Here is a 25,012-nt window from a genome sequence, read left to right as displayed (position 1 = left end):
TCAGTTTTGTGATATTATATCTTCAAAGGAGGTGGACATTTTGATACTTGTAATTAAATTTTTAGAATCAAGCTGACAGATCATGCTTTTAAAATCTAAGTGATTTATTATCTCCATTTCAATTATAAATTTACTAATCTGTACTTTTAGATTGAGCTGACACTTTACCAATTTAACTTCTTTTTTAAGATTTTATTTTTAAGTAATCTCCACACCCAACGTGGGGCTTGAACTTACAACCCCAAGATCAAGAGTCACATGCTTCACCAACTGAGCCAGCCAAGTGACCCAATACTTTACCAATTTAATCTGTAAGAACCAATTAATGATATCACATATTTTTTCAAATTTTTATCACTCATGCTTGGCTTTCTTATTCTATTTTGATTTCTTCCCTAAGTTCTAACCACAAACCCCTTAAAAAAAGAAAACACCCTTTTCCCTATAGAGATTTAAAGCACGATTTTTTTTCTTTATAGTACTGCTTTAAAATATTGCTGTATTATCACATAAATTTTCTTGCACAGAATTTGAATTTTCACTATTTTAAAAATATTATCCTTCAACATATTCTCTACAACCCAGATGTTATTTAAAGAAGTATTTTTTATTTCCATGTTTGATCACCATTTAATTCTATCTAGCCCATTTATTTCTACAAGAGATATAGTATCAAATTATGTATACATTTCTGACTATTCATGCATTTCTGACTATTTTTCTTCCATGTTTTTTGGCATTCTATTCTTTAAAATGACTAAATTTAGTACTACTAGGTTTTCATTATTTAATGTAAATTTTATATTTACCATTAAAATTTTGTGGTGAAATTTGTTTTATCAGTTATAACGTAAGCAATCACTGCTACTTTAATATTTGTTCCAGCATGATGAGGAAAACTTAGACAATACCTTTATTTTAATTTTTAATTTTTTTACAAATGTCATGTTAGGTATTTCCTTGCATCTTGTATACTTGGATGATTGAACTTTTTGTTTTCTAAATTGATGACCCTTTTAAAAAAATCAGTCCTTGGATTTTCTAAGCAGATAATCCTACAATATGATAATAATTTTGTCTCTTTGTTGCTAATAGCTATACTTATTTTTTTTTAAGATTTTATTTATTTATTCATTTGACAGAAAGAGAGCACAAGCAGGGTGCGCCACAGACAGGGGGAGAGGGAGAAGCAGGCTTCCCCACTGAGCAGGGAGCCTGACACGGGACTCGATCCCAGGACCCTGGGATTGTGACCTGCGCTGAAGGCAGATGCTTAACTGACTGAGCCACCCAGGCGCCCCATTAGCTATACTTATTTTTAACTTCTGCACTAGACATGGCCTCCAGCAAAATGCTGAACAGCAACAGTGATAGTAATGTTTGCTAACATTTGCTGTCAATTGCTAACATGTGCTGTCAATTTGCTAACATTTGCTGTCAATATTGGTCCACTACAGTTCCAGAAGTTTCCAGACCCTTCTTTTTGAAGGTGAATTGAGCCCATTTACATTTAATAAGTGTAATGAGAGTTTATAAAAGGAATGCATAACTGAATTCCTTCATACCTAGTTTTTTGTTTTACCTTAAGTTAATGTGTATAGGCATTATTAGGTTGTATTTATCTACAATACAATCTAATATGATTAGTCGACTTGATGATATACAATATGAATTAAATTGGACTCTTATTTGCTTTTTTCTTTCACTGAAAACACTATTTTCTTATGTCAGCTTTCTCCTAATTCTTTAGTGATAAGAAATGACCTAGAACACAATGTAGTCCCATTTAAAATTCAAACAAAAACATTCAAAGGTAATGTCTTTTAGCAAGATAAATTAAATGAACATGGGCAAATAACTGAAAACATAAGGTTTTCACCATGGCACAACCCTACACTGCAATCATTCCTGGTAATTCAACTGCCTTTGCATTTGGCAATAATGTTCTACAAGTGAATCTGCTGATGACTAGCAAAATTACAAAATGAACCCAAGGCCAACTAATCAAGAGTCACAACAAAGAAACTAGGAATGCAGGTCAAGGCAGGAGGTTGCAGCAGGCCAGATATGATACCATTTGCCTAATTTTCATTTAGGAATTTGCTACAATGAATAAAATAAATATCTCCTCTGAGTTAATAGAAAAGAACAGATATTACCTATCACCATTCTGTGACCATGAAATTTCCTGAATGTATGATTAAAAGAAAAAAAGTCTTTAAAAAGAATATTAATCATTCCTGTTTTCACAATAGAAGTCGTATTTCTGAATTTAAAACATTATTCAGCATTTGCTTAAGAATCACAGTTAGATGATATAGCTCTTGACATATATAAAAGTTCTATGGAAAAAACTAAGACCTCTTTAATTTTGCTTTTACATCAAACTAAACAAGAGCATTTAAAAATTCACTAAGAGCATGGGTTAGTCTGCTTCGAGAAGTACTTCCAAAATTCAACCACCTAGCTTCTCTTCAGGAGAAACTGCACACCATCATAAATCTTTTCTAACTTAACTTTTGGAGAAGAAAATGGAAAATCAAACCCATAGGACAGTAGCTGAATAAAATATTTCCTTCTCAGTGTCAGGCAAAGAAGTGCTTTTCCCTCTTACAAGCTGCTCTATTTCAACAGATGATTCAACTGGTCCTGTAGATCAGAAGACTGCTCAACACTAGAAATTAGAACAGAGGTAAAGTTTATCTGACATGAGCAATAAAAATCTCTTGGTACAATTTGTACTTTAATGCATAAATACTTCTGAAGCTAAATCAAAATTTATATTGGTCCACTACAGTTCCAGAAGTTTAAACTATGAAAAAAAGGTTTGTAAAGCCAATTAGTGTAACCAATATTGTAAGGGACAGATTTAATCCACTCAAAAAAACAAGACTGCTTAACGACTTTAGCACATTTGCTTAATGAATATTACCAACATGTAAGGTTTTTCTATTCCTTAAGTTAGGCATCTACACCCTCTAATTTTTAGAAAGCCTTTACTAGCAGTGAATTAACTTACTGCATGCCTTTGAAATATACAGTTGACCCTTGTACAACATGAAGGTTACAGGTGCTGACGCCCCACACAGTCAAAATCTGTGTATAACCTAACTCCCCCAAAACTTTACTAATAGCCTACTGTTGACCAGAAGCCTTACTGATAACAGAAACAGTCAATTCACACATATTTACATAATTTGTATGTTATATGTATTATATACTACACTCTTAAACTAAGCTAGAGGAAAAAATGTTAAGAAAATCATAAGGAAGAGAAAATACATTTGCAATACTATACTGCATTTATAAAAAAAAAAATCTGTGTATAAGTGGAACCGTGTAGTTCAAACTTTTATTGTTCAAGGGTCAACTGTACTGTTTTCTTTATATCCCAAATGAGCTATCCCAGAGTATATGTCAATTTAAGGGCATATATCAGCTACAGTTTCACATTGATTCTAGGCCCAAAAGTATAATTCCCTGTAGCCTGCTTCAGTTGGTCCCCCGACTCCCCTACCTTTGGGGTTACTTACTTCTTCTGAATAGCTTCTTGCCTAAATCAGAAAGGGAAAGAGGAAAATAAAGATAAAAAATCTCAGAAAACTAGTGCGACTTATGGTTAGATATTTGCAGGCAGAACAAATTTCCGGCTTATGTCACGTTCTGTATTTCTGTCCATTCTAGCTTAAGACTGTGCTCTTGAAGCTCTGTTCACTATCTGAGTGCAGAGTTGCTAAGAAGATGGACTCTAAACCTGAAGAACTAATGATACTCTATCAGACTGAGGGAGGCAGTACCACAAACTGTATGCATGGCTCACATTCAGCTTGGGTACGTGGAATCTAATGGTCACACACCTGATATGCACATACCCCAAGAATGAACATTTAGCTGTTTAAATATCAAGAGTTAAATTCTCAATCATACATTTCCAATAGGTACATAAGTCATATCAACTATATAAGATATAAAGCAAAATGAAATACAATGAAAAGCTAATTATAATTGTATTCAAAATTATAACAGAGAAAGGGTTCTCTGTATTTCAGAATCTCCTGGATCATTTCTACGTAGCTAGGGCTGGGTTAAATGGGGGAACTAGAGGATACAGGTCACAGTTACACTTGATTCCCTAGTGAAAGTGCAGATTCCCCAGGAGAGACCTTGGGCACAGGTTGTCAACAAATATTGATTAAGTGTCTACTCAGTGCCGAGCACTGTGCGAGCATGGTCCTGGCATGGGCCCTGCCCTCCTGCGGTTCATAGTCTCTCCCTCTAAGGAGCCCCCAAATGAACACAGAGAGGCTCACAAAAGGCAGTCCCTGCTCTTGATCTCACCCATACTCCAGCTTCTGCAGTCACCGCCATCTTTTCCAGAAGGAGCTCCTTCTTGACTAACCCCACCTTTACTCCCAACTCCTGCCTTCACAGGAAAGTGTGCTGAAGCACAAAGGCAAGAGGGGGCAGCCTGCGGAATGTGACTTTGCAGCAAGCCGGCACTGCAGAAGGCATACTCACTGGTATTGAAGGTGTGTTGTTATTATCGCCATTTTCCTTAAACTCTGCATTAAAACAAAACAAAACAAAAAAACAGACAAAGAGAACATTCCACTTCCCTGTAGCCACACAAATTATGTAAATAAAACCCAAATCACAAAAGAAATTGTTTCTTACATCTTCTGAGTGCAAGATGGCATCTTCCTGCAGGACCATGTTTCGAGCTGCCTGACCTAGCAGCTGGAAGACAAAAATAAAGTGGTAATGATCAAAATCTGCAAACTTCCTGTAATCTCTCTGCAGCTGTTATACCACCACCCTCTCTCCTCCCCTCCCCCATACAACCACAAATGCTCCAAATTTAACAGAGGATAATCTTCTATTTGTTCACGTTGAAAATCCAAATTCAGTGTCACTGTGGCGGTGCTGGCATGGGCTCAACATCTGCTCCAAAGGCTACTTTTTGAGAAATCAAGGGCTCCGGAACTGCAGAGTTAGGAGGCAAGAGGAGATCGAGAGAGGTTTCTGGCCTACGGTCACACCCGGCTCCTGGCAGACATTAAAGTCCAACCATGGAAGGGGAGTTACTGTGTGTCCTACCCATTGTCCCTGTTCCCTTGGGTCAGAGAGATTCTGATGAAAAGGGGACCGATGACCTCATATTTACCAGGAATACCGTCACTGCTACAGCCCCCAGATAATCTCCCCTGCGGCAACTGTTTATTTTCATTTATAAAAATTTACGTGCTTCTCATGTTGAGACAGTAAAATAAGACCTTCCATCCCTGTCCCTTCCCTTCCCCATTCTCTCTCCCCTATGCATAAATATTTTTTTAGGGGCACCTGATTGGCTCAGGCAGTACAGCATGTGACTCTTGATCTCAGGGTCTTGAGTTCAAGCCCCACGTTGGGCATGGAGCCTACTTAATTAAAAAATAAATAAATAGGGGCGCCTGGGTGGCTCAGTCGTTAAGCGTCTGCCTTCGGCTCAGGTCATGATCCCAGGGTCCTGGGATCGAGTCCCACATCGGGCTCCCTGCTCCGCGGGAAGCCTGCTTCTCCCTCTCCCACTCCCCCTGCTTGTGTTCCTGCTCTCGCTGTCTCTCTCTCTCTGTCAAATAAATAAATAAAATCTTTAAAAAAATAAATAAATAAATAAATAAATAAATAAATAAATAAATAAATAAATAACTTACCTTTCCATTGTGTCTTTTTAAAAGTGGCCATACATATATAATCTGCCCCCCTTACTTAAAATGTAAGCTACTACCTGCACTCTTCCACACCACACGCTGCTATTTTCACTTGACAAGATATGCTGAAATAGATTGCAGTAAATACTGAATCTGCACATTGCTGTCTTATGGCTGCAGAGCACTGTGCTGTATAGATGTCCCTGTAAGATAATTCAACCAGACTTTGGGGCTATTTGCAGTCTTTGCTTTTAGAGGTAGTGCTACAAAAAAAAACCTTATATATCTTTGTGTCTTTTTGCTAGCATATCTTTGGGATAGACTCACAGAATTATGACTATGATTGCTGGATGAGAGGGTCTTACTGGGGTTATACCATTCCATATTCCCACCCACAATGTATCAGAGTGCCTATTTCCTCCTTGTGGCCACTTTTAAGTGGCAAACTCCAAAGTCCTATAGATGGGAGATGGTGACTGACAAACTGATGGCAGAAAGAAAAGGTTCCAAAAGAATCTTCCTCATGCATTAATTCAGTTAACAAATATTTATTCAGTGCTGACAGTATGCCAGGAAGAGACACAACCCCTGTCTTCACAGGGCTCACAATCTGGTGTTACAAAGAGGACACAGGCACTACAATCCTTGTGGTAACTTCCGATGGGGAAGCACCAGATGACCAGGCAGCATGGGGAGTCGGGTGTCTGCCCCATTACAGGGGCAGGTGTTCAGGGAGGGCTTCCGAAAAGAAGTAACTTCTAGCAGACACCTAAAGATTGGGCATGATCAGATTTACTGTTTTAGAAGCGTGGCAAGCAGAATGGACTGGAGCAGGAACTGAAGGCAGAGACTGGTTGGGAGAACACTGCCATAGTCTAGGCAAGCAATGAAAGTGGCCTGAGCCACAGGAGTGGCCGTTAAAAAGGGGGGTAGGGGTGGGTGATCATTTCAAAGATAGACTCAAGGAGACTCGTGATTCCTGGAATGCAGGAGCTGTTGCAATGCTGGGCCAAGGCCCTGCTTTGATGACAGATGTATCCATTGGCATTCTGCATCATTTTCTTGCATAAACCAACCACACACATCACATATCATCTAAGATGTCTGGGTTGGGTTTCTTTAAAGCAGAACAACATCTTGAGTATTTCCCCCTAGGCTTTTACTATTGCTTTGCTCATAAGTAAGTCAATAGCAATCTTAGCTCCTCATCTTCAACAGGTACTGTTACTACGTTGTTATTTGTTCGCTCCTCGTCTTCAACAAGATTTTTCAACTTTGTTTTCATAGCAATACCAACCCTCTTTGTGTTTTCATTCTAGTTCATCATTGTCCATATTATTGCATTAAGTAATGTAGTTAAAATAGCAAGCATAAACACAGGTGTAAGGTAAAACACAATGGACCCTAAAAAAAAAAAAAACCAACCCACACACAACAGACCCTTTACTCAGCACACAACTCGACTGGAGGTGCATGGGGGTCACATGCATTCATTGTGCTGTGGGCACAAGGTTGGCATGCTCTTCCCCACTTGGTGCTCCAGCCATACTGGCCTCCTTGCACACCCTGTCCACATTCCCATCTCAAGGCCTGTGCATTTGCCATTTCTTCTACTTGCAGCACTCTGCCTCCAGACGTCCATGTGGCCTGCTCTCTCACTTCATTCAAGTGTCTGCCTCAATGTCCCCTCATTAGAGGGCCCTTCCCTGACCACCCTATTTAAGGAAAACCCTTTCATCACTCTCTACTCCCAGCTTAGTTTTTCTTCATGATATTTACTACCACCTGATTTTTTGTTTCATTTGTTTGTCTGTCTCTTCACTAAAATGTAAGCTCCCTAAGTACGGGGACCTAGTTTTGTGTACCATCCTCTCCCTTATACCTAGAATAGTTCATGGCACATAGCAGACAATAAATATTTGTTAAATGAATCCCATGGAAGGAGAGCTTTACACATGGAAATTGTCAGCTAATCAAACAAAACAGCCACATGGAGATTGGTGAAAAGAGAAGCAATGTTCTACGGACTAAGAAGGATTCAAACTAAAAATCAGGCTCCCTGTCCACAATGAGACCAAGAGCTTCCTTTCCTTCAGGACTAACCCCAGGGAGGTGCCCTGTGGCTTTGGGACAATTTGGGGCACACCAATAACAACTCAAAAAGCTGGAGAAGAGGAAGCCTGTGTGGCTCAGTCAGTTAAGTGTCTGCCTTTAGCTCGGGTCATGATCCCAGGGTCCTGGAATCAAGCCCCAGGTTGGGCTCCCTGCTCAGCAGGAGCCTGCTTCCCCCTCTGCCTGCCACTCCCCCTCCGTGTGCGTGCGCGCAGCTCTCTCTCTCTCTCTCTCTCTGACAAATAAATAAATAAAATCTTTAAAAAAAGAAAAGCTTGAACAAAGATTATTTGACCATAGAGTTGAGGGTCCGTATCTGGGCTCTCTCTTCTGTTCCATTAGTCTATATGTCTGTTTTTGTGCCAGTACCATGCTGTCTTAGCGATCACTTCTTTGTAATATAGCTTGAAATCAGGCAACGTGATGCCCCCAACTTTGATTTTCTTTTTCAACATTTCCTTGGCAATTCAGGGTCTTTTCTGATCCCATACAAATTTTAGGATTGTTTTTCCAGCACTTTGAAAAATGTCATTGAAAAATTTTCATCATCATTAGCCATCAGGGAAATTCAAATCAAAACCACATTGAGATACCACCTTACGCCAGTTAGAATGGCAAAAATTGACAAGGCAAGAAACAACAAATGTTGGAAAGGTTGTGGAGAAAAGGGAACCCTCTTACACTGTTGGTGGGAATGCAAGTTGGTACAGCCACTTTGGAAAACAGTGTGGAGGATCCTCAAAAAATTAAAAATAGAACTACCCTATGACCCAGCAATTGCACTACTGGGTATTTACCCCAAAGACACAGATGTAGTGAAAAGAAGGGCCATAGGCACCCCAATGTTCATAGCAGCAATGTCCGCAATAGCCAAACTGTGGAAAGAGCCGAGATGCCCTACAACAGACGAATGGATAAAGAAGATGTGGTCCATATATACAATGGAATAGTACTCAGCCATCAGAAAGGATGAATACCCAACTTTTACATCAACATGGATGGGACTGGAGGAGATTATGCTAAGTGAAATAAGTCAAGCAGAGAAAGTCAATTATCACATGGTTTCACTTATCTGTGGAACATAAGGAATAACATGGAGGACATTAGGAGAAGGAAAGGAAAAATGAAGCGGGGGGAATCGGAGGAAGAGATGAACCATGAGAGACTGTGGACTCTGAGAAGCAAACTGAGGGTTTTAGAGGGGAGGGGGGGTGGAAGTATGGGTTAGCCGGGTGATGGGAATTAAGGAGGGCACGTACTGCATGGAGCACCACGTGTTATATGAAAACAATGAATCATGGATCACTACATCAAAAACTAATGATGTATTGTATGGTGACTAACATAATAAAATTAAATTGAATTAAAAATAAATAAAAGAAAAAAAGAAAAGCTTGGGGCACCTGGGTGGTTCAGCCTGTTAAGTGTCTGCCTTTACCTCAGATTATGATCCTGGGGTCCCGGGATCGAGCCCCATGTCAGGCTCCCTGCTCAGGTGGGGAGCCTGCTTCTCCCTCTCCCTCTGCCCCCCGCAAATAAATAAATTTTTTTTAAAAAGCTGGAGAAGAAAGTCTAAGGAATAGAAAGAAAGTATACCCTCCTGGAGAAGACAATTGCCACTAGACCCCAAAAAACCAGAAGCAGACACTGTTGTGTGAAATAAACTGTTAACACTCGAGACATTTTTTCTCTAGGAGATTCAGCTCTCTGAACTCAGAACACTATCAAGAAAATGAAAGGGAAACTCACAGAATGGGAGAAAATATGTGCAAATAATATCTGATAACAGATTAACATTCAGAATATGTGAAGAACTCCTACAACAACAAAAGAACTCAACAACAAAAAGTCCAATTTGGACATGGACAATGGACCTTCATAGACATATCTCCAAAGATATACAAATGGCCAGTAAGAACAAGAACAATGTTCAACATCACTAGTGTCTGGGGAAATGCAAATCAAAACCACTTGGGGGTACCAGTTTATACCTATCAGGATGGCTATGATTAAAATGGAAGATGACAAATGTTGTCCATGATGTGAAGTATCTGGGACGCTGGTGCATTTGCTGGCAACGTAAAATGGTACACCCATTGTGCTAAACAGTACAGTGGTTCCTCAAAAAATTAAACATAGAATTACTGCAATTGCAACTGCAATTGCAATTCAGCAATTACCCAAAATAACTGGAAGCAGGGTCCCAAATAGGTATTTATATATAAATGTCTACGCAGCATATTCACAAAGTCAAAAGGTGGAAACAACACAAATCTCCATCACCAAATGAATGGATAAACAAAATGTCGTATATACATACAATGGAATATTATTCAGTCTTAAAAAGGAATAAAGTACAGTACTGATATATGCTACAAAAAAAAAAAAAAAAGAAAATCAAAAAGACACTCCAAATAATCTAAAGTCTAGTAAAGGAAATGGCAAAAATACATAAGTAACTACAGGAAAAGTCAAAATGGTATGTGATAAGTACCATGTAAGAGATCCAATAAAAAGACAAAAGTCAGAGAACTGAGAGATCATGTGTCAACCCTCCCAGAAAGTTGGAACAATTTCAGTTTAACTCAATCCACACCATTTACTGAACAGCCAATCTAAATCTACTCCAGAAGAATCTCATGTGAAAAATACACAAGGAGGAAGAGAAAGGAGCAAGTGACATTAGGGCAGTCAACGGTGACACCATGGCTTTTGGGTCACTAAACCAGTTAGTATGAGAGGTGGTGCCCAAGATTATGAGCCTAGAACCAGTCTGCCTAGGTTTGAATCCTCGTTCTACTCCTTCCTTGCTACATTGTAACCTTGGAAAAATTAAATTCCCTCTTCGTATCTTCTATGTAAGAAACATACCTCCTCTATTAGTAAGTGCAAAGATTTAACAAATTAAGCTACATAAAACACAGCAGTGTCCTGCACATAGTAGATGCTCAACAAAAGTTAAGTTTATTAGAATGAATATGAATGTTCAATACATACTGGTGGTTAACTATGAACACTATTTTTTTAAATTTATATATTTATACGTTGTTTCTCCTACAAAAAGACTGAAGGCAATTTATACCACACACATTTTTTTTTTAAAAATAGAAACAGAATCTAAAAGTCATTAAAAGGAGAAGGAAGTAAATGTGTCTACCACTAAAACTGATGTAAGGGGAACTTCTGTGCAACCAAGGCAAAAAGTGAAACACTTGCATTTGCATAATTCTTTTTTTTAAGATTTTATTTATTTATTTGTCAGAGAGGGTATGTGTGCACAGGCAGAAGGAGTGGCAGGCAGAGGGAGAAGCAGTCTCCCCGTTTGGCAAGGAGCCCTAAAGGGGACTCAATCCCATGACTCCAGCATCATGACCTGAGTGGAAGGCAGACGCTTAACTGATTGAGCCACCCAGGTGCCCCTCATTTGCATAATTCTTTTTTGTTTATTAACATATAACATATTATTTGTTTCAGGGTATTTGCAGAATTCTTATTTGGTAAAAGGCAACATAACAATTCCTCAAAAAGAGAAGAACTTTCCTCTGATACTGAATCCTAAAATGAGTATATCATGTGTGACCTCACACAAAACATACTTGGGATCACCAAATCAGTGACTTCAACAATAGTGTTATGGTAAATGCAAACACCTTCTTCATATGGTTATTTCTTGTAGTCACTACCAATACAAGCTAAGGACATAACATAAAAGATGATTCTGTAAAGACAATTCTACTGGATCCTAAACTAATCTGAATGAAGCTGCTATGAATACCCATATACAAGTTCAAAAGCTTGTGGCCATATTATGCTTGTTACTGCAATTACATAGAGACTGATGAAATATGAGTTAAAAGAGAGAGTTGATATTATTATGAAAACTAAGTTGAAAATAAGCAATACTTGTTGAAGATGAGCACTAAGTCACACTGCCATTGAGTTAATTATGAGCAAGATAATGATCAAGTTCTACAGAAGAAGTTCACAAAGATCTAAAAAGACTTTGTATTCAGATTGTTTCTCAGGTGTATTCAAGATGTTGTTCCACTTTAAAGAAACCAAAACAGGAACTCTTAGATAATATGTTATGTATGTGGTCGGCTTACTAACAAAATGAGAGGCATGTTACCATTTCTCTTGGGTAAAAACCTAGGAGTGGAATGGCTCAGTCATCAGAACCATTTTGTTTGTCCATTCATTTGTCAACGGACATTTGGGTCGTTTCCAGTTTGACCCTATCACGGATAATGGGTTATGCACATGTACAAGTCTTTGTGTGGACATATATTTTCATTTCTCGTGGGTGAATATCTAAGAGTACAATAAATACAACTTTTTTTGGAGACACGTTGTACATACATAAAGCTTTCTGGTGTGAAAAGCCATCCTATAACTCCATTCACGGAACCAGCTACAGAATGAAGGGGAAATAGGGGCAAAGGAGAAAGCTAATCTAATAAACAGAAAACCAAGATGTGACCAGAAAGACAAATCAGAAAAGAACAAATCCAAAGACGATGCACAAAAGTGTGAAAGGAATCTGGGATGTTGAGGGCAAAACCATGCGGAATTTGGGGGCCAGAAAAAAGGAACGCCATGAAACAAATTATGAACTGGCTAGGACCACTATCTTATCCGCCGTCCTGCAGCAATCTCTGCTTTAAAGCAGATTCCCACAATCCCGTTTTTACCCCCCTCCCTATATCGCTAATCCCCCAGAGACTACACATCCCAGAATGCAACACGCGCCCTTCGCAAACGAGCTCTTCTCTCAGGGAGCGGCTCACAGCCTACAATTCCCAGGAGGTAATGCGATCCCCTTCTCACAGCTATGGAGGACTCGGGGCCCCGGGATATTGGGCCATAAAGTCCACTCCCAGCTCACCTCGGAGCTCCGGGAGCCTTTCAGCACCTGCTTGGTGAGCGCGATCACGTCCGTACCACAGGTGTTCACCTTCTCTGTGAGGAGCCCCTTCACAGACTGACCGAATCGCGCTTGCGAATCTGGTGTCCCAGTCGCCATCACCTCAACTAGTGAACGCCGCAGCCTGGGCAACGGCGAGTCGCTGGTGCCAAAAGGCGTCAAGGCGGAAGGAAGCGAGGTGGTGTCTCTTTACACCGTGGGAAAAGGAAGGGACGCATGCGCCCAGCGGAGGTTGACCCTTAGCTAACTTTAAATTCATTTAAAATATTCAGTTGATATCCTGAGGAAGATAGGGCCCAGGTAGACATCCCTGGAGCGGACAGAGGACAATTTCAGTAAATCTATGGGTTAGAATCAGAAAGCCTGGATTATAGTCCTACTTCTGCCATTTAGTTTTGTGACTGCAAATTACTCAAGCTTTGCGTCTTGCGTTCATCAGTAAGAAGTAATAATATTCACGTCTCCAAAGGGTTATGAGAACGAATTAAGACCATTCACTTCAATTTTAATAAAATTCCATTTAGTAAATATCAAACTGTGCTAGGCTGAGGGTAGAGAAAAGATACAGGCCTTGTCTCTGAGGAGCTCCCAGGCCATGTGATGAGCCATGTAAACAGCTAATAAATGGAGGAAATGCTCAACATCATTAGTAATTTTTTATGATAAATGATCTCTTTTTTCTATTAAAAGCAACCTGATCATCACCTTGGAAATGAATTAATACCGAAATGTTTCAGGTAGCTCTATTTCTTTTTTAGCTAATGCACAAGAGATGAGGATGGTGTTATATTGTAAATTTTGTTCAGAATAACGTGTACTCAGCATCAACATTACTTTCTCTCCAAGTGTCTAGATTCATGTCTCTTGCTTCTTTCATTTAATTCTTGTTCTTAATTTTATTGAGGTATAATTTATGTGCAATAACTATCTTCTTTTATAGTGTACACTTTGATTGGTGGGACAGATGCACACACCTGTGAACCACCACAATTAAGATACAGAACATTTTTATCCTAAGTTTCTAAAGTGCCTATTTGCAGTCCATCTCTCCCTCACTCTAGGCAACAATCAACCGATCTGCTTCCTAACACTATAAACTAATTTGCATTTCTACAATGTTATATAATTGGAATAATACAGGAAGTATCCTTTTTGTCTAGCTTCTTTCAGCATAATGATTTTGAGAGTTATCCACATTGTAGTGTGTATCACTAGTCTGTTCCTTTTTATTGCTAAGAAATATACCATCATTTGTATATCTCATTTTGTTTATCCATTTACCTGTGGATAGACATTTGGGTTGTTTCTACTTTGGGGCTACTATAAATAAAGCTGCTATGGCATTCATATGCAAGTCCTTATGTGGGTTGTTTTCATTTATCTTGGATAATATCTAGGAGTGGAATGGCTGGGTCGTATAAGTGTTTAATTTTTCAAGAAACTGCCAGAGGTACCTGGGTGGCTCAGTTCGTTGGGCCTCTGGACTCTCGGTTTCAGCTCAAGTCATGATCTCGGAATCATGATCTCAGAGTCTTGGGATCAAGCCCTGTGTTGGGCTCCTGGCTCAGTGGGTTGTCTGCTGAAGATTCTCTCCCTCTCCCTCTGCCCTTCCCCCTTCTCAGTCTCTCTCTCTCTCTAAAATAATAAATAAATATATCTTAAAAAAAATAATAACTGCTGGGGCACCTGGGTGGCTCAGTCAGTTGAATGTCTGCCTTTAGCTCAGGTCATGATCCCAGAGTCCTAGGATCAGGCCCTGTGTTGGGCTCCCTGCTCAGTGGGGAGTCTGCTTCTCCCTCTCCCTCTGCCCCTCCCCCAGCTTGTGCTCTCTCTCTCAAATAAATAAATACAATCTTTTAAAAAAAACTGCCAAATCATTTACCAAAATTTTTACCATTTTATGTTCCCAATAGCAGTGTGGGAGACTCCAGTTGCTCCACACCCACAAATTTAGGAAGAGATTGCTATGTAGCCATGCTTGTGTGATCCCCTTCTCTTACATGTGGGCAGGACCTGTGTCTTGCTTCTAACCAATAGAATATGCATAGTTGTTGGGAGATACGTGATTGTGTATACATGATTATGTGATTACAAAGACCATAAGGCCCATCTTGCTGAAGTCTCTTTCCCTTTTGCTGGCTGCAAGAAAGCAAGTGGCCATGCTGGAGAACTCCACATAGCAAGGAACTGCTTCTAGTCACTGAGAAATGAGCCTCCAGCTGACAACCAGCAAAAATAAATTAATTAATTAAATAAATAAAAATGAAGCACTCAATTAAACATCCTAAAGGAACTGAATACTAGTAACAACCAGGCAAGTGGGGAAATAGATCCTTACCCAGTTGAGCCTCCAGATGAGAACCCAGCCCCAGTTCACACCTTGATTACAGCAGCCTTGTGAGACCCTAAGTAGATGGCCCAGAAAAGTTGTACTTGGATTCCTGACCCACAGGAACCATAAGATAATAAACATGTGTTGTTTTAAGCCACTGTTTGTGGTAATATTGTTATACAGAAATAGAAGACTAATATACCACCAGAACTTGTTTGAAATCTGTTCAATCAGTTAATGACAACTAACCTCAGTTAATCCCTTTTGCAAATCAAGCAATCAGGGTCACTTCTGAAAGTCAGTCATCCAGGAACTAATTCATGCCAATAATTACCCCTGAGAGTGCCAATCAATCAACAATAGTCTTACCCAAGTAACACTTCTATAGATAATATCAACCTTCTTATGTCCATCAATCCCTGAAGTCTATGCTTCCCCCAAACTCTATTATGATCAGCAGTCTACTCTGCTTAGAGAGACTCCCTGTTCTCCTTTATTATAATAATTATAATACAAATTCATTTTTGTCTTTCTATGTCATATATGGAGCTATTGTCTTATCATTTTTGATAATTCTAGAGGTTCCAGCAACATCATTTTGAAGACCCTCACTTGGCAGCATTCCAGGGACCCTCAGTTCTACAGGTGCACTTACTGGACTTGTATAAGATCACTAGGCCTGGATCTTTGTATTAAGTAATTAGACCTTTGGGTCTGGCAATGCACCATTTAGTTATGAAACCTAGGTCTTTGTATAAGGTTATAAGACCTTTTGTTTGGTGGTATATTGTTTGATAAATATTTTTGCCATTAATATGATAATTCTGCTGCTTGCCTTGCTTTTGTTGTCGTTTATCTCTCTGTGCAAAGCTATTTCACAAGGGATTTTGCCTTTTCCAGGATTATCTTGTTTCTTTTGAATGTATAAGAGAGTGTTCCACAGAGAATGGATGGAATCACAGGCACAATAGTCTCCCACCCAACCAAAGCTGGCCTTTGAGGGTTAATGGTTGAGGTCTTTTAGACTGGAAACTGGCTGATATTATCACATCCCTTTTGCTAATTGAAACCACCCAATCTTTTTCCACTAACTGATTAACTAATTATGAATTATCGTTACTCTCTCTTTCTCATATTATCATCTTCTGGTGTAACTTTCTTAATCCAGAAACTCTATAATCTTTACCCAGTGAAGGAGAATCCTAGATTGTATTTCTACAGTTCAAGAAGTGTCCATGACCAGAAAAGAACTTTTGGACATGCTAATACTAAATATTGATCCAATGTCATTTGTTGATTGACCTCTTAGTAAATATAAAAAATGACAGCACTAGGTTTGATATAGGTAGTCTAGTAACTCTTGTAAAATCCAATTCCTTACCAAAGTCAAAGGTCTAAATGGGTAAACTATGGCTCTTTCTAGGGCATATCAAGTAACTCAAATAAAACGGTAGATATGTAACCTAATAGTTGCCATGCCTTTAAAAGGATAAACTTTGGGCACCTGGGTGGCTCAGTCGTTAAGCATCTGCCTTTGGCTCAGGTCATGCATGATCCCAGGGTCCTGGGATCAAGCCCCGCATCGGGCTCCCTGCTCAGTGGGGAGCCTGCTTCTCCCTCTCCCACTCCCCCTGCTTGTGTTCCCTCTCTCGGTATGTCTCTATCTGTCAAATAAATAAATAAAATCCTTAAAAATAAATAAAAGAATAAACTTCTTTAAAATGCTACTAAAGAGTTTTCTTTTAACCTCCTCAGAAAGGGTGCCTGGGTGGCTCAGTCAGTTAAGCATCTGCCTTTGGCTCGGGTCATGATCCTAGGGTCCTGAGATCAAGCCCCACATAGGGCTCCCTGCTCAGTGGGGAGTCTGCTTCTCCCTTGCCCCTCCCCTTGCTCTTGCTTTCTCAAATAAATAAAATCTTTTTTAAAAAATAAACTTCCTCAGAAAAAAATTTTTTTTACTTTTTAAAAAAGATTTTATTTATTTATTTGACAGAGAGAGCACAAGCAAGGGGAGTGGCAGGCAGAGGGAGAGGGAGAAGCAGCCTCCCCACTAAGCAGGGAGCCCAGGACCCTGGGATCATGACCAGAGCCCAAGGCAGACACTAAACCAACTGAGCCACCCAGGTGCCCCCAGAAAACTTTTTTAAAGTAAATGACAAATGTGAATTACTTGATGCCTTGATATTACCTAAAATAATTGTTGGTTCTAAAGGTAGAAAGTCACAGTATTATACTAGAGAAACTATAATCCTGCATACATACATTAAAGATAACCATGTTAAACAGGCTGCTGTGATTATAAGTTTGTATACAAGAACCTCATATAAGACAATAAAAATAATGATAAATTCATGGAGAAGTTAAAGGATTCAATCATAAATACACAAAATCTAGGGGCACCTTAGTGGCTCAGTCTGTTAAGCATGTAACTCATGATTGCAGCTCAGGTCATAATCTCAGGCTAATGGGATCAAGCTCCATTTCAGGTTCGGTGCTGCAAGAGAGAAACTCTCTCCCTTTCTCTCTGCCCCCTGCCCCTGGCGCACACGCACACTCTCTCTCTTTATTTTTCTTAAAAGACTTTATTTGAAGGAGAGAGAGAGCAAGTATGAGCTGGGGAGAGGGAGAGAAGGGCAGAGGGAGAGGGAGAAGAACACTCCCCACTGCACAAGGAGCCCGATGGGGGGCTCGATCCCAGGACCCTGGGACCATAACCTGGGCCGAAGGCACCCGGGCAGTGCCCCGCTTTAAAAAAAAAATTTTTGAGGGCGCCTGGGTGGCTCAGTCGTTAAGCGGCTGCCTTCGGCTCAGGTCATGATCCCAGGGTCCTGGGATCGAGCCCCGCATCGGGCTCCCCGCTCCGCGGGAAGCCTGCTTCTCCCTCTCCCACTCCCCCTGCTTGTGTTCCTGCTCTCACTGTCTGTCTCTGTCAAATAAATAAAATCTTTAAAAAAAATTTTTTTTGAAATAATTTTAATTTTATTTAAAATTAAATAAATAAATAACAACACAAAATCTGGCCCACCAAATTCTGAAAAGAACCATGAAGAATGGTTGAGTTTAAGACCTACAAAGGTAAGATCTTTCAAAACCAGAATCATCACCTTACAGCACCAGATAAAATCTCAAAAAGACACTAGATTAAATTCTCCATGAAACACCTCATTCCAGTAGGTACAAACTGGTCATGATACAGAACACTGATTGAAAATTTATTTTAGGCTAACAGAGGATGTGGCCCGTCCATGTCTCATCTATAACTAAATAATTCTGCAAAAGTTTGTAAAGGTACAATTCCAACTCTATCACATTCTGGAAAATTCAAAACTATAGAGGCAGTAAAAAGATTAGTGGTTGCCAGGGGCCCGGGGGAGTGAGATGAAGAGGCGGAGCACAGAAGATTTTGGGGTGAGTGAAACTATTCTAATGATATGATAATGATAGATAAATGTCATTGCACATTTGTCCAAACCCATAGAGTATATACCACCAAGAGTAGCCCTAATATAAACCATGGATTTGCAGTGATAATGATGTGTCAGCATAGGTTCATGAGCTGTAACGAAGGTACCACTTTTGTGGGAAAGGCTCTGTGTGTGTGGAGGCAGGGAATATATGGGAACTCTCTGTACCTTCCCCTCAACTTTGAACTGCTCTAAAAAAATAAAGTCTCAACTTAAAAAATTGTAAAGGTAAAGAATTGTAAAAAACTGAGAAGTTGTAAAGGACTGAAACCGTGCCTAAAGGCTATTTTGAACTTCTCCAAAATAGATTTTATAAATTAACTTCTTCTATGTGCACTGTTAAGAGTCCATTTATTTTCTGAATGAGTTGAGACATTTCCATGTTGAAAAGCCACAAGTACAATGGCTAAAATTCTATTATATTTTGTATATTGTACCTAATTTCTCCCTATGTTTTCTTTTTTTTTTTAAGATTTTATTTATTTATTTGACAGAGAGAGACACAGCGAGAGAGGGAACACAAGCAGGGGGGGTGGGAGAGGGAGAAGCAGGCTTCCCACTGAGCGGGGAGCCCAATGCAGGGCTCGATCCCAGGACCCCGGGATCACGACCTGAGCCAAAGGCAGACGCTTAACAACTGAGCCACCCAGGCGCCCCTCTCCCTATGTTTTCTACATTCCAGCTGATTGATCCAGTGATAAGGTGACACATTTAACTGAAGCAATTATTTATTAATTTAAATTGTACAAGACTTGGCCTTTACTCAAAAGTCTTTCTGTCTTCGTCCCTCCCCAGTCCTCTGGAAAAACACAACATATTTTAATAGAACTGAAAAGTTGACATGCAATAGAGACCCTAAATTAAGGTCACCAGAAAACTTTTGAAGCAGGTAGTTCAAAACCTCAGAAGAAGCTGAAAACCACATGGACTAGACAGCTACCGCCCCAAACCCTTGGAACACGGCCCCTCCACGTGCCACTCTCTTCATAGTCTTGTTTTCATACTTAAAAAAAACTGATGTCAGGTTCTTTTTTTTTAATTTTTCCTTTTTTATAAGATTTTTATTTATTTATTTATTTATTTGACAGAGAGAGAGAGAGAGCACAAGCAGGGGGAGTGGGAGAGGGAAAAGCAGATTCTCTGCTGAGCAGGGAGCCCGATGTGGGGCTTGATCCCAGGACCCTGAGATCACGACCTGAGCTGAAGGCAGATGCCCAACCAACTGAGCCACCCAGGTGCCCCTAATGTCAGGTTCTATCTTTATGACTATGCTAGTTCCCCTTACTAGTAATAATAACTTGCCTGAGTCTAGGCTTTTCTAGAGACGATCATCACTCTAACATTACAATTTCATTTCCCCAAGCTATCACTAGTACAGTCAACTTGAAAAACAATATACCAATAATGGTACCCTTCCTAAAGTCCTAAAGAAGAAGTGCAAGATACAGCAATAAATAATTGTCACAACACCCAGAGATGCTATACTTCAGCTCCATCAAGGTTGATACATTTCTTGTGTAGCTTCTGAGTTCTGTTTCATATGTTGCAATTAGACTCTTTAGTGCCACCACAGATACAAGGTTAAGTATTCTGTAGGGCTATTCCAAGGATATGACTCCCCCACACCCTCAATAGACTGTATCTCTTTACAGAGTCCAAAAGAATAGAGTCATTTTTGTGAAAAGGATCTTGTTTCTTCTCCCTTACTCAAAATTTCCTCTGTTAATAACATTTTGCATTCCTGTGGTATATTTGTTAAAATTGATGAACCAATATTGATGCATTATTATTAAACAATGCTCATACTTTCCATTAGGATTCACTTTTTGTGTTGTTTGGGTTTTATGGGTTCTGATAGATGCAAAATGTCATGTGTCCACCATTACAGCATCATACAGAATAGTTTTACTGCCCTAAAAATCCCCTGTACTCCACCTATTCAACCCTCCTCCCTCCCCTTGGGCCCCTGGCAACCACTGATATTTTTACTGTCCCTCTAGTTTGCCTTTCTGAAATTGTCAATTAGTTAGAATTATACAGTACATAGCCTTTTCAGACTAGCTTCTTTAAATAAACTCTGTGTGGGGCGCCTGGATGGCTCAGTCAGTTAAGCGACTGCCTTCGGCTCAGGTCATGATCCTGGGGTCCTGGGATCAAGCCCCGCGTTGGGCTCCCTGCTCAGCGGAGAGCCTGCTTCTCCCTCTCTGCCTGCCTCTCTGCTTACTTGTGCTCTCTCTCTCTCTGTCAAATAAATAAAATAAAATCTTAAAATAAATAAATAAACAAATAAACAAACAAACTGTATATTTGAACTTCCCCATGTCTTTTTGTGGTTTGATAGTTCATTTCTTTTTATCACTGAATAATATTTCTTTGTATGGATGTACCACAGTTGGCTTATCCATTTGCCTACTAATGAATGGTTTCTTCCAGTGTTTTGCAATTATGAATAAAGTGGTTATAAATATTTGTGTGTAGGTTTTGTGTGGGTATAAATTTTTACTGATTTTCTTAAATACCTAGAAACACAATTGTTGGGTCATATTTTTTATGATGATAAAATAGAAATAACGTAAAATTTACCATCTTAACAATTTTTTTAGTGTACCATTCAGTATTAGGTACATTAAGAGTGTACTGATACACCCATGCGCCTATTTCCCAAACTTTTTCACTGTCCCAAACAGAAACTCTGTACCCCTTAAATAATTACTTCCTATTTCCCCCTCCCTTCCAGCCCTTGGTAACCACTCTTCTGATTTATGTCACTATGAATTTACCTATTCTAGATACCTCTTGCAAGTGGAATCATACAACATTTGTCCTTTTGTGTCTAGCTTATTTCACTTAGCAAAAGGTTTTCAAAGTTAATCCATATCGCAGAACGTTTTAGAACTTCATTCTTTTTATGGCTGAGTAATAGTCCATTGTGTGTCTATAACACATTTGTTCATCCATTCATGTTGGTGGACACTTGGGCTGATTCCATTTGGCTATTGTGAATAATGTTGCTGTGAACATTGGTGTACGAGTATCTATTTGAGTCCCTCTTGTCAATTCTTCTGGACACATATCTAGGTATAGAAATGCTGGCTCAGACGGTAATTCTATGTTTAACATTTTGAGGAACAACCATACTTTTCCACAGAAGCTGCACCATTTTACATCACCACCAGTAATGCATGAGGTTTCCAATTTCTCCACGCTTTCACCAACACTTGTTACTTTCTGGTTTTTTTAAAAATATAATAGCCATTCTAATGGGTATAAAATGATAAGAATGTTTAGTTTTGTAAGGAACTGCCAAACTGTCTTCCAAAGTGGTTGCATTCCCACCAGCTATGAATAAGAGTTCCTGTTGCTCCACATTGGTCAGCATCTGGTATTGTCAGTTTGGGGATTTTAGCCATTCTAATATGTGTGTAGTGGGTCTCTCATTGTTTTAATTTGCAATTCCCTAATGACATAAAACATCCAGTGTCTTTTTATATGCTTATTTGCCATGTATATATCATCTATGGTGAGATGTCTGTCCAGATCTGTTGCCCATTTTTAAATTGGGTTGTTTTCTTATTGGTGGGTTTCAAAGTTCTTTGCATATTTTGGATACTAATCTTTTATCAAATATATGTTTTGTAAATATTATCTCCCAGTCTGTGGCTTGTTTCTTCATTTTTTTTAACAGTGACTTTCATGGTACAGTTTTAAATTTTAAGGGAGTCCAACTTATCTTTTTTTTTCTTTCATGGATTATGCTTATGGTGTGTATCTAAAGAGTCATCACCAAACTGAAGGTCCCTGAATTTTCTCTGTTACCTTCTAGGAGTTTTATAGTTTTGTGATTTACATTTAGGTCTATGATCCATTTTTTCATAATAACTTCTTTGGAAGGTGTAAGGTCTATTGTGTAATCCTTCCTTCCTCCCTCCTTCCCTCCCTCCCTCCCTCCCTCCCTTCCTTCCTTCCTAAGGATGTCATTGTTCCAGCATCATTTATTAAGGAAACTATCCTTTCTCCATTCAGTAGCCTTTGCTACTTTGTCAAAGAGCAGTTAACTATTTCCATTTGTGTCTATTTCTGGGCTCTCTATTCTGTTCCATTGACCTATTTGTCTGTTCTTTCACCAGTAACACATTGTCTTGATTATTGTAGCTTTTACAGTAAGTCTTGAATCAGGTAGTGTCGGTCCTCCAACTTTGTTCTTCTGTATTGTGTTGGCAATTCTGGGTCTCTTGCCTTTCCTTTTTTTTTTTTAAAGATTTTATTTATTTATTTGACAGAGAGAGAGACAGGTAGAGAGGGAGCACAAGCAGGGGGAGTGGGAGAGAGAGAAGCAGGGAGCCCGATGCAGGGCTCGATCCCAGGACCCTGGGATCATGACCTGAGCCGAAGCCAGATGCTTAATGACGGAGCCACCCAGGTGCCCCTTGCCTTTCCATTTTTTTTAAGATTTTATTTTTAAGTAATCTCTACACCCAACGTGGGGCTCAAACTCACAACACCAAGATCAAGAGTCACACACTCTACCAACTGAGCCAGCCAGGTGCCCCTCTTTTACCTTTCTATATAAACTTGAGAATTAGTTTTTTAATACCCACAAAATAACTTGCTGTGATTTTGATTAGGATTGCACTGAATCTATAAGTCAAATTGAGAAGAACTGATATCTTACAATACTGATCATTCCCATCCATGAACATGGCATCTCTCCATTTATTTAGATATTTTTAAATTTGTTTTGTCAGAGTTGTAGTTTTTATCAATAAAATATAATATTTTATTATATGTGCATAACACATTTTATTCCTAAATACTTCATTTTTGTTAATGTAAATGGTATTGTGCTTTAAATTTCAAATTTCAAATTTTTCATTGCTGATATATAGGGAAGCAATTGATTTTTTTATATTAAAATCTTGTATCCTGCAAACCTTGTTATAATCCCTTATTAGTCGCCAGAGGGGTTTTTTGTTGATTCTTTGGGATTTTCTACATAATGTCATCTGCTAACAAAGACAGTTTTATTTCTTCCTTCCCTATCTGTATATCTTTTATTTTCTTTGTTTTTTTGCATAGCTAGGACTTCCAGTACTATGTTGAATAGGAGTGGTAAGAGGGGACATCCTTGCCTTTTTCCCAACCTCAGGGGCAAATCATCTAGTTTCTCTCCACCAAATATTATATTAACAGTAGGGTTCTTGTAGTTGTTCTTTATGAACTTGGGGAAGTTCCTCTCCATTCCTAGTTTGCTGAGAGTTCTTATTGTGAATAGATGTTGGATTTGTCAAATGCTTTTCTGCATATATGATTTTTCTTTTTTAGCCTGGTGATGTGATAGTTTACATTAACTGATTTTTTTAATCTTGAATCATCCTGAATACCTGAGACAAATCCCACTTGGTCTTGATACATAATTCTTCTAATATATTGTTAGATTTAAGCTGCTAATATTTTGTTGAGGATTTTTGTATGTATGTTCATGAAAGATATTGGCCTGTAGCCTTCCTTACTTGTAATGTCTTTTTTTTTAAAGATTTTATTTATTTGAGAGAGAGAGAGAGAGCATGCACGAGCAGGGGGGGGAAGGGGCAGAGGGAGAGGGAGAAGCAGACTCCCCGCTAAGCAAGGAGCCTGATGCGGGGCTTGGTCCCAGGACCCCAAGATCATGACCCAAGCCGAAGTCAGACACTTAAACGACAGAGCCACCCAGGTACCCCTCTTGTAATGTCTTTATCTGGTTTTGGTATTAAGGAAATTCTGACCACGTAGAATGAGTAAGGAAGTGTTCCCTCTGCTTCTATATTTTGTAAGAGATTGTTGAGAATTGGTATAATTTTTTTTCCTTACATGTTTGGTAGAATTCAACAATGAAGCCATCTGGCCTGATGCTTTCTGTTTTAAAGTATTGTTAATTATTGATTCAAGTACTTTAATAGATACAGACCTATTCAGACTATCTTGTGAGTTTTGGCAGATTATGTTTTCAAGGAATTGGTCCATTTCATCTAAATTATCAAAATTTGTGGGCATATAGTAGCTTACAGTATTCCTTTACTATTCTTTTAATGTCCATGGGATCAGGAGTGATGAAGCCTCTTTCATTTCTGATATTAGCTATTTGTGTCTTCTCTCTTAGAAAAAAAAGCCAGATTTGCCTGGCTTGAGGTTTGTCAATTTTATTGATCTATTGAAGAACCAACTTTGGGTTTTGTTAATTTCCTCTATTGTTTTCCTGTTTGAAATTTCATTGATTTCTGTTTTAATTTTTATAATTTATTTTCTATTTGCTTTAGGTTTAAGCTGCTTTTCCTTCTCTAGTCCTAATGTGGAAACTTATATTATTGATTTAACATTGTAGTCTATCCTTCCAGAGATATTTTATGCATATAAAGCAAAACAGTACATATATTCTTCTTCCTTTTTTTTGACACAAATGGAAGCATTCAATACATACTCTTCTTATTTCTGCTTCTTTTACCTAACAATATAT

The 25,012-nt window shown here is 39.0% G+C and overlaps 1 protein-coding gene across 1 annotated transcript; it reads right to left on the bottom strand.

Moving 5' to 3' along the window:
• Positions 1-1,205: 1,205 nt before the first annotated feature.
• Positions 1,206-12,944, bottom strand: BORCS7 (BLOC-1 related complex subunit 7). Its single transcript, XM_027596107.1, is given in 6 exon segments — positions 1,206-2,674; positions 3,534-3,554; positions 4,519-4,562; positions 4,675-4,737; positions 12,688-12,917; positions 12,920-12,944. Coding segments are annotated over 6 exon segments (435 nt in total). The 3' UTR covers positions 1,206-2,622.
• Between the last annotated feature and the right edge of the window lie 12,068 nt (positions 12,945-25,012).

The sequence above is a fragment of the Zalophus californianus genome, chromosome 15 (genome assembly GCF_009762305.2).
Source record: "Zalophus californianus isolate mZalCal1 chromosome 15, mZalCal1.pri.v2, whole genome shotgun sequence".
Classification (NCBI taxonomy): domain Eukaryota; kingdom Metazoa; phylum Chordata; class Mammalia; order Carnivora; family Otariidae; genus Zalophus; species Zalophus californianus.
The sequence above is the reverse complement of the archived record's forward strand: the minus strand, read 5'-3'. Positions and strand labels throughout refer to the sequence as shown.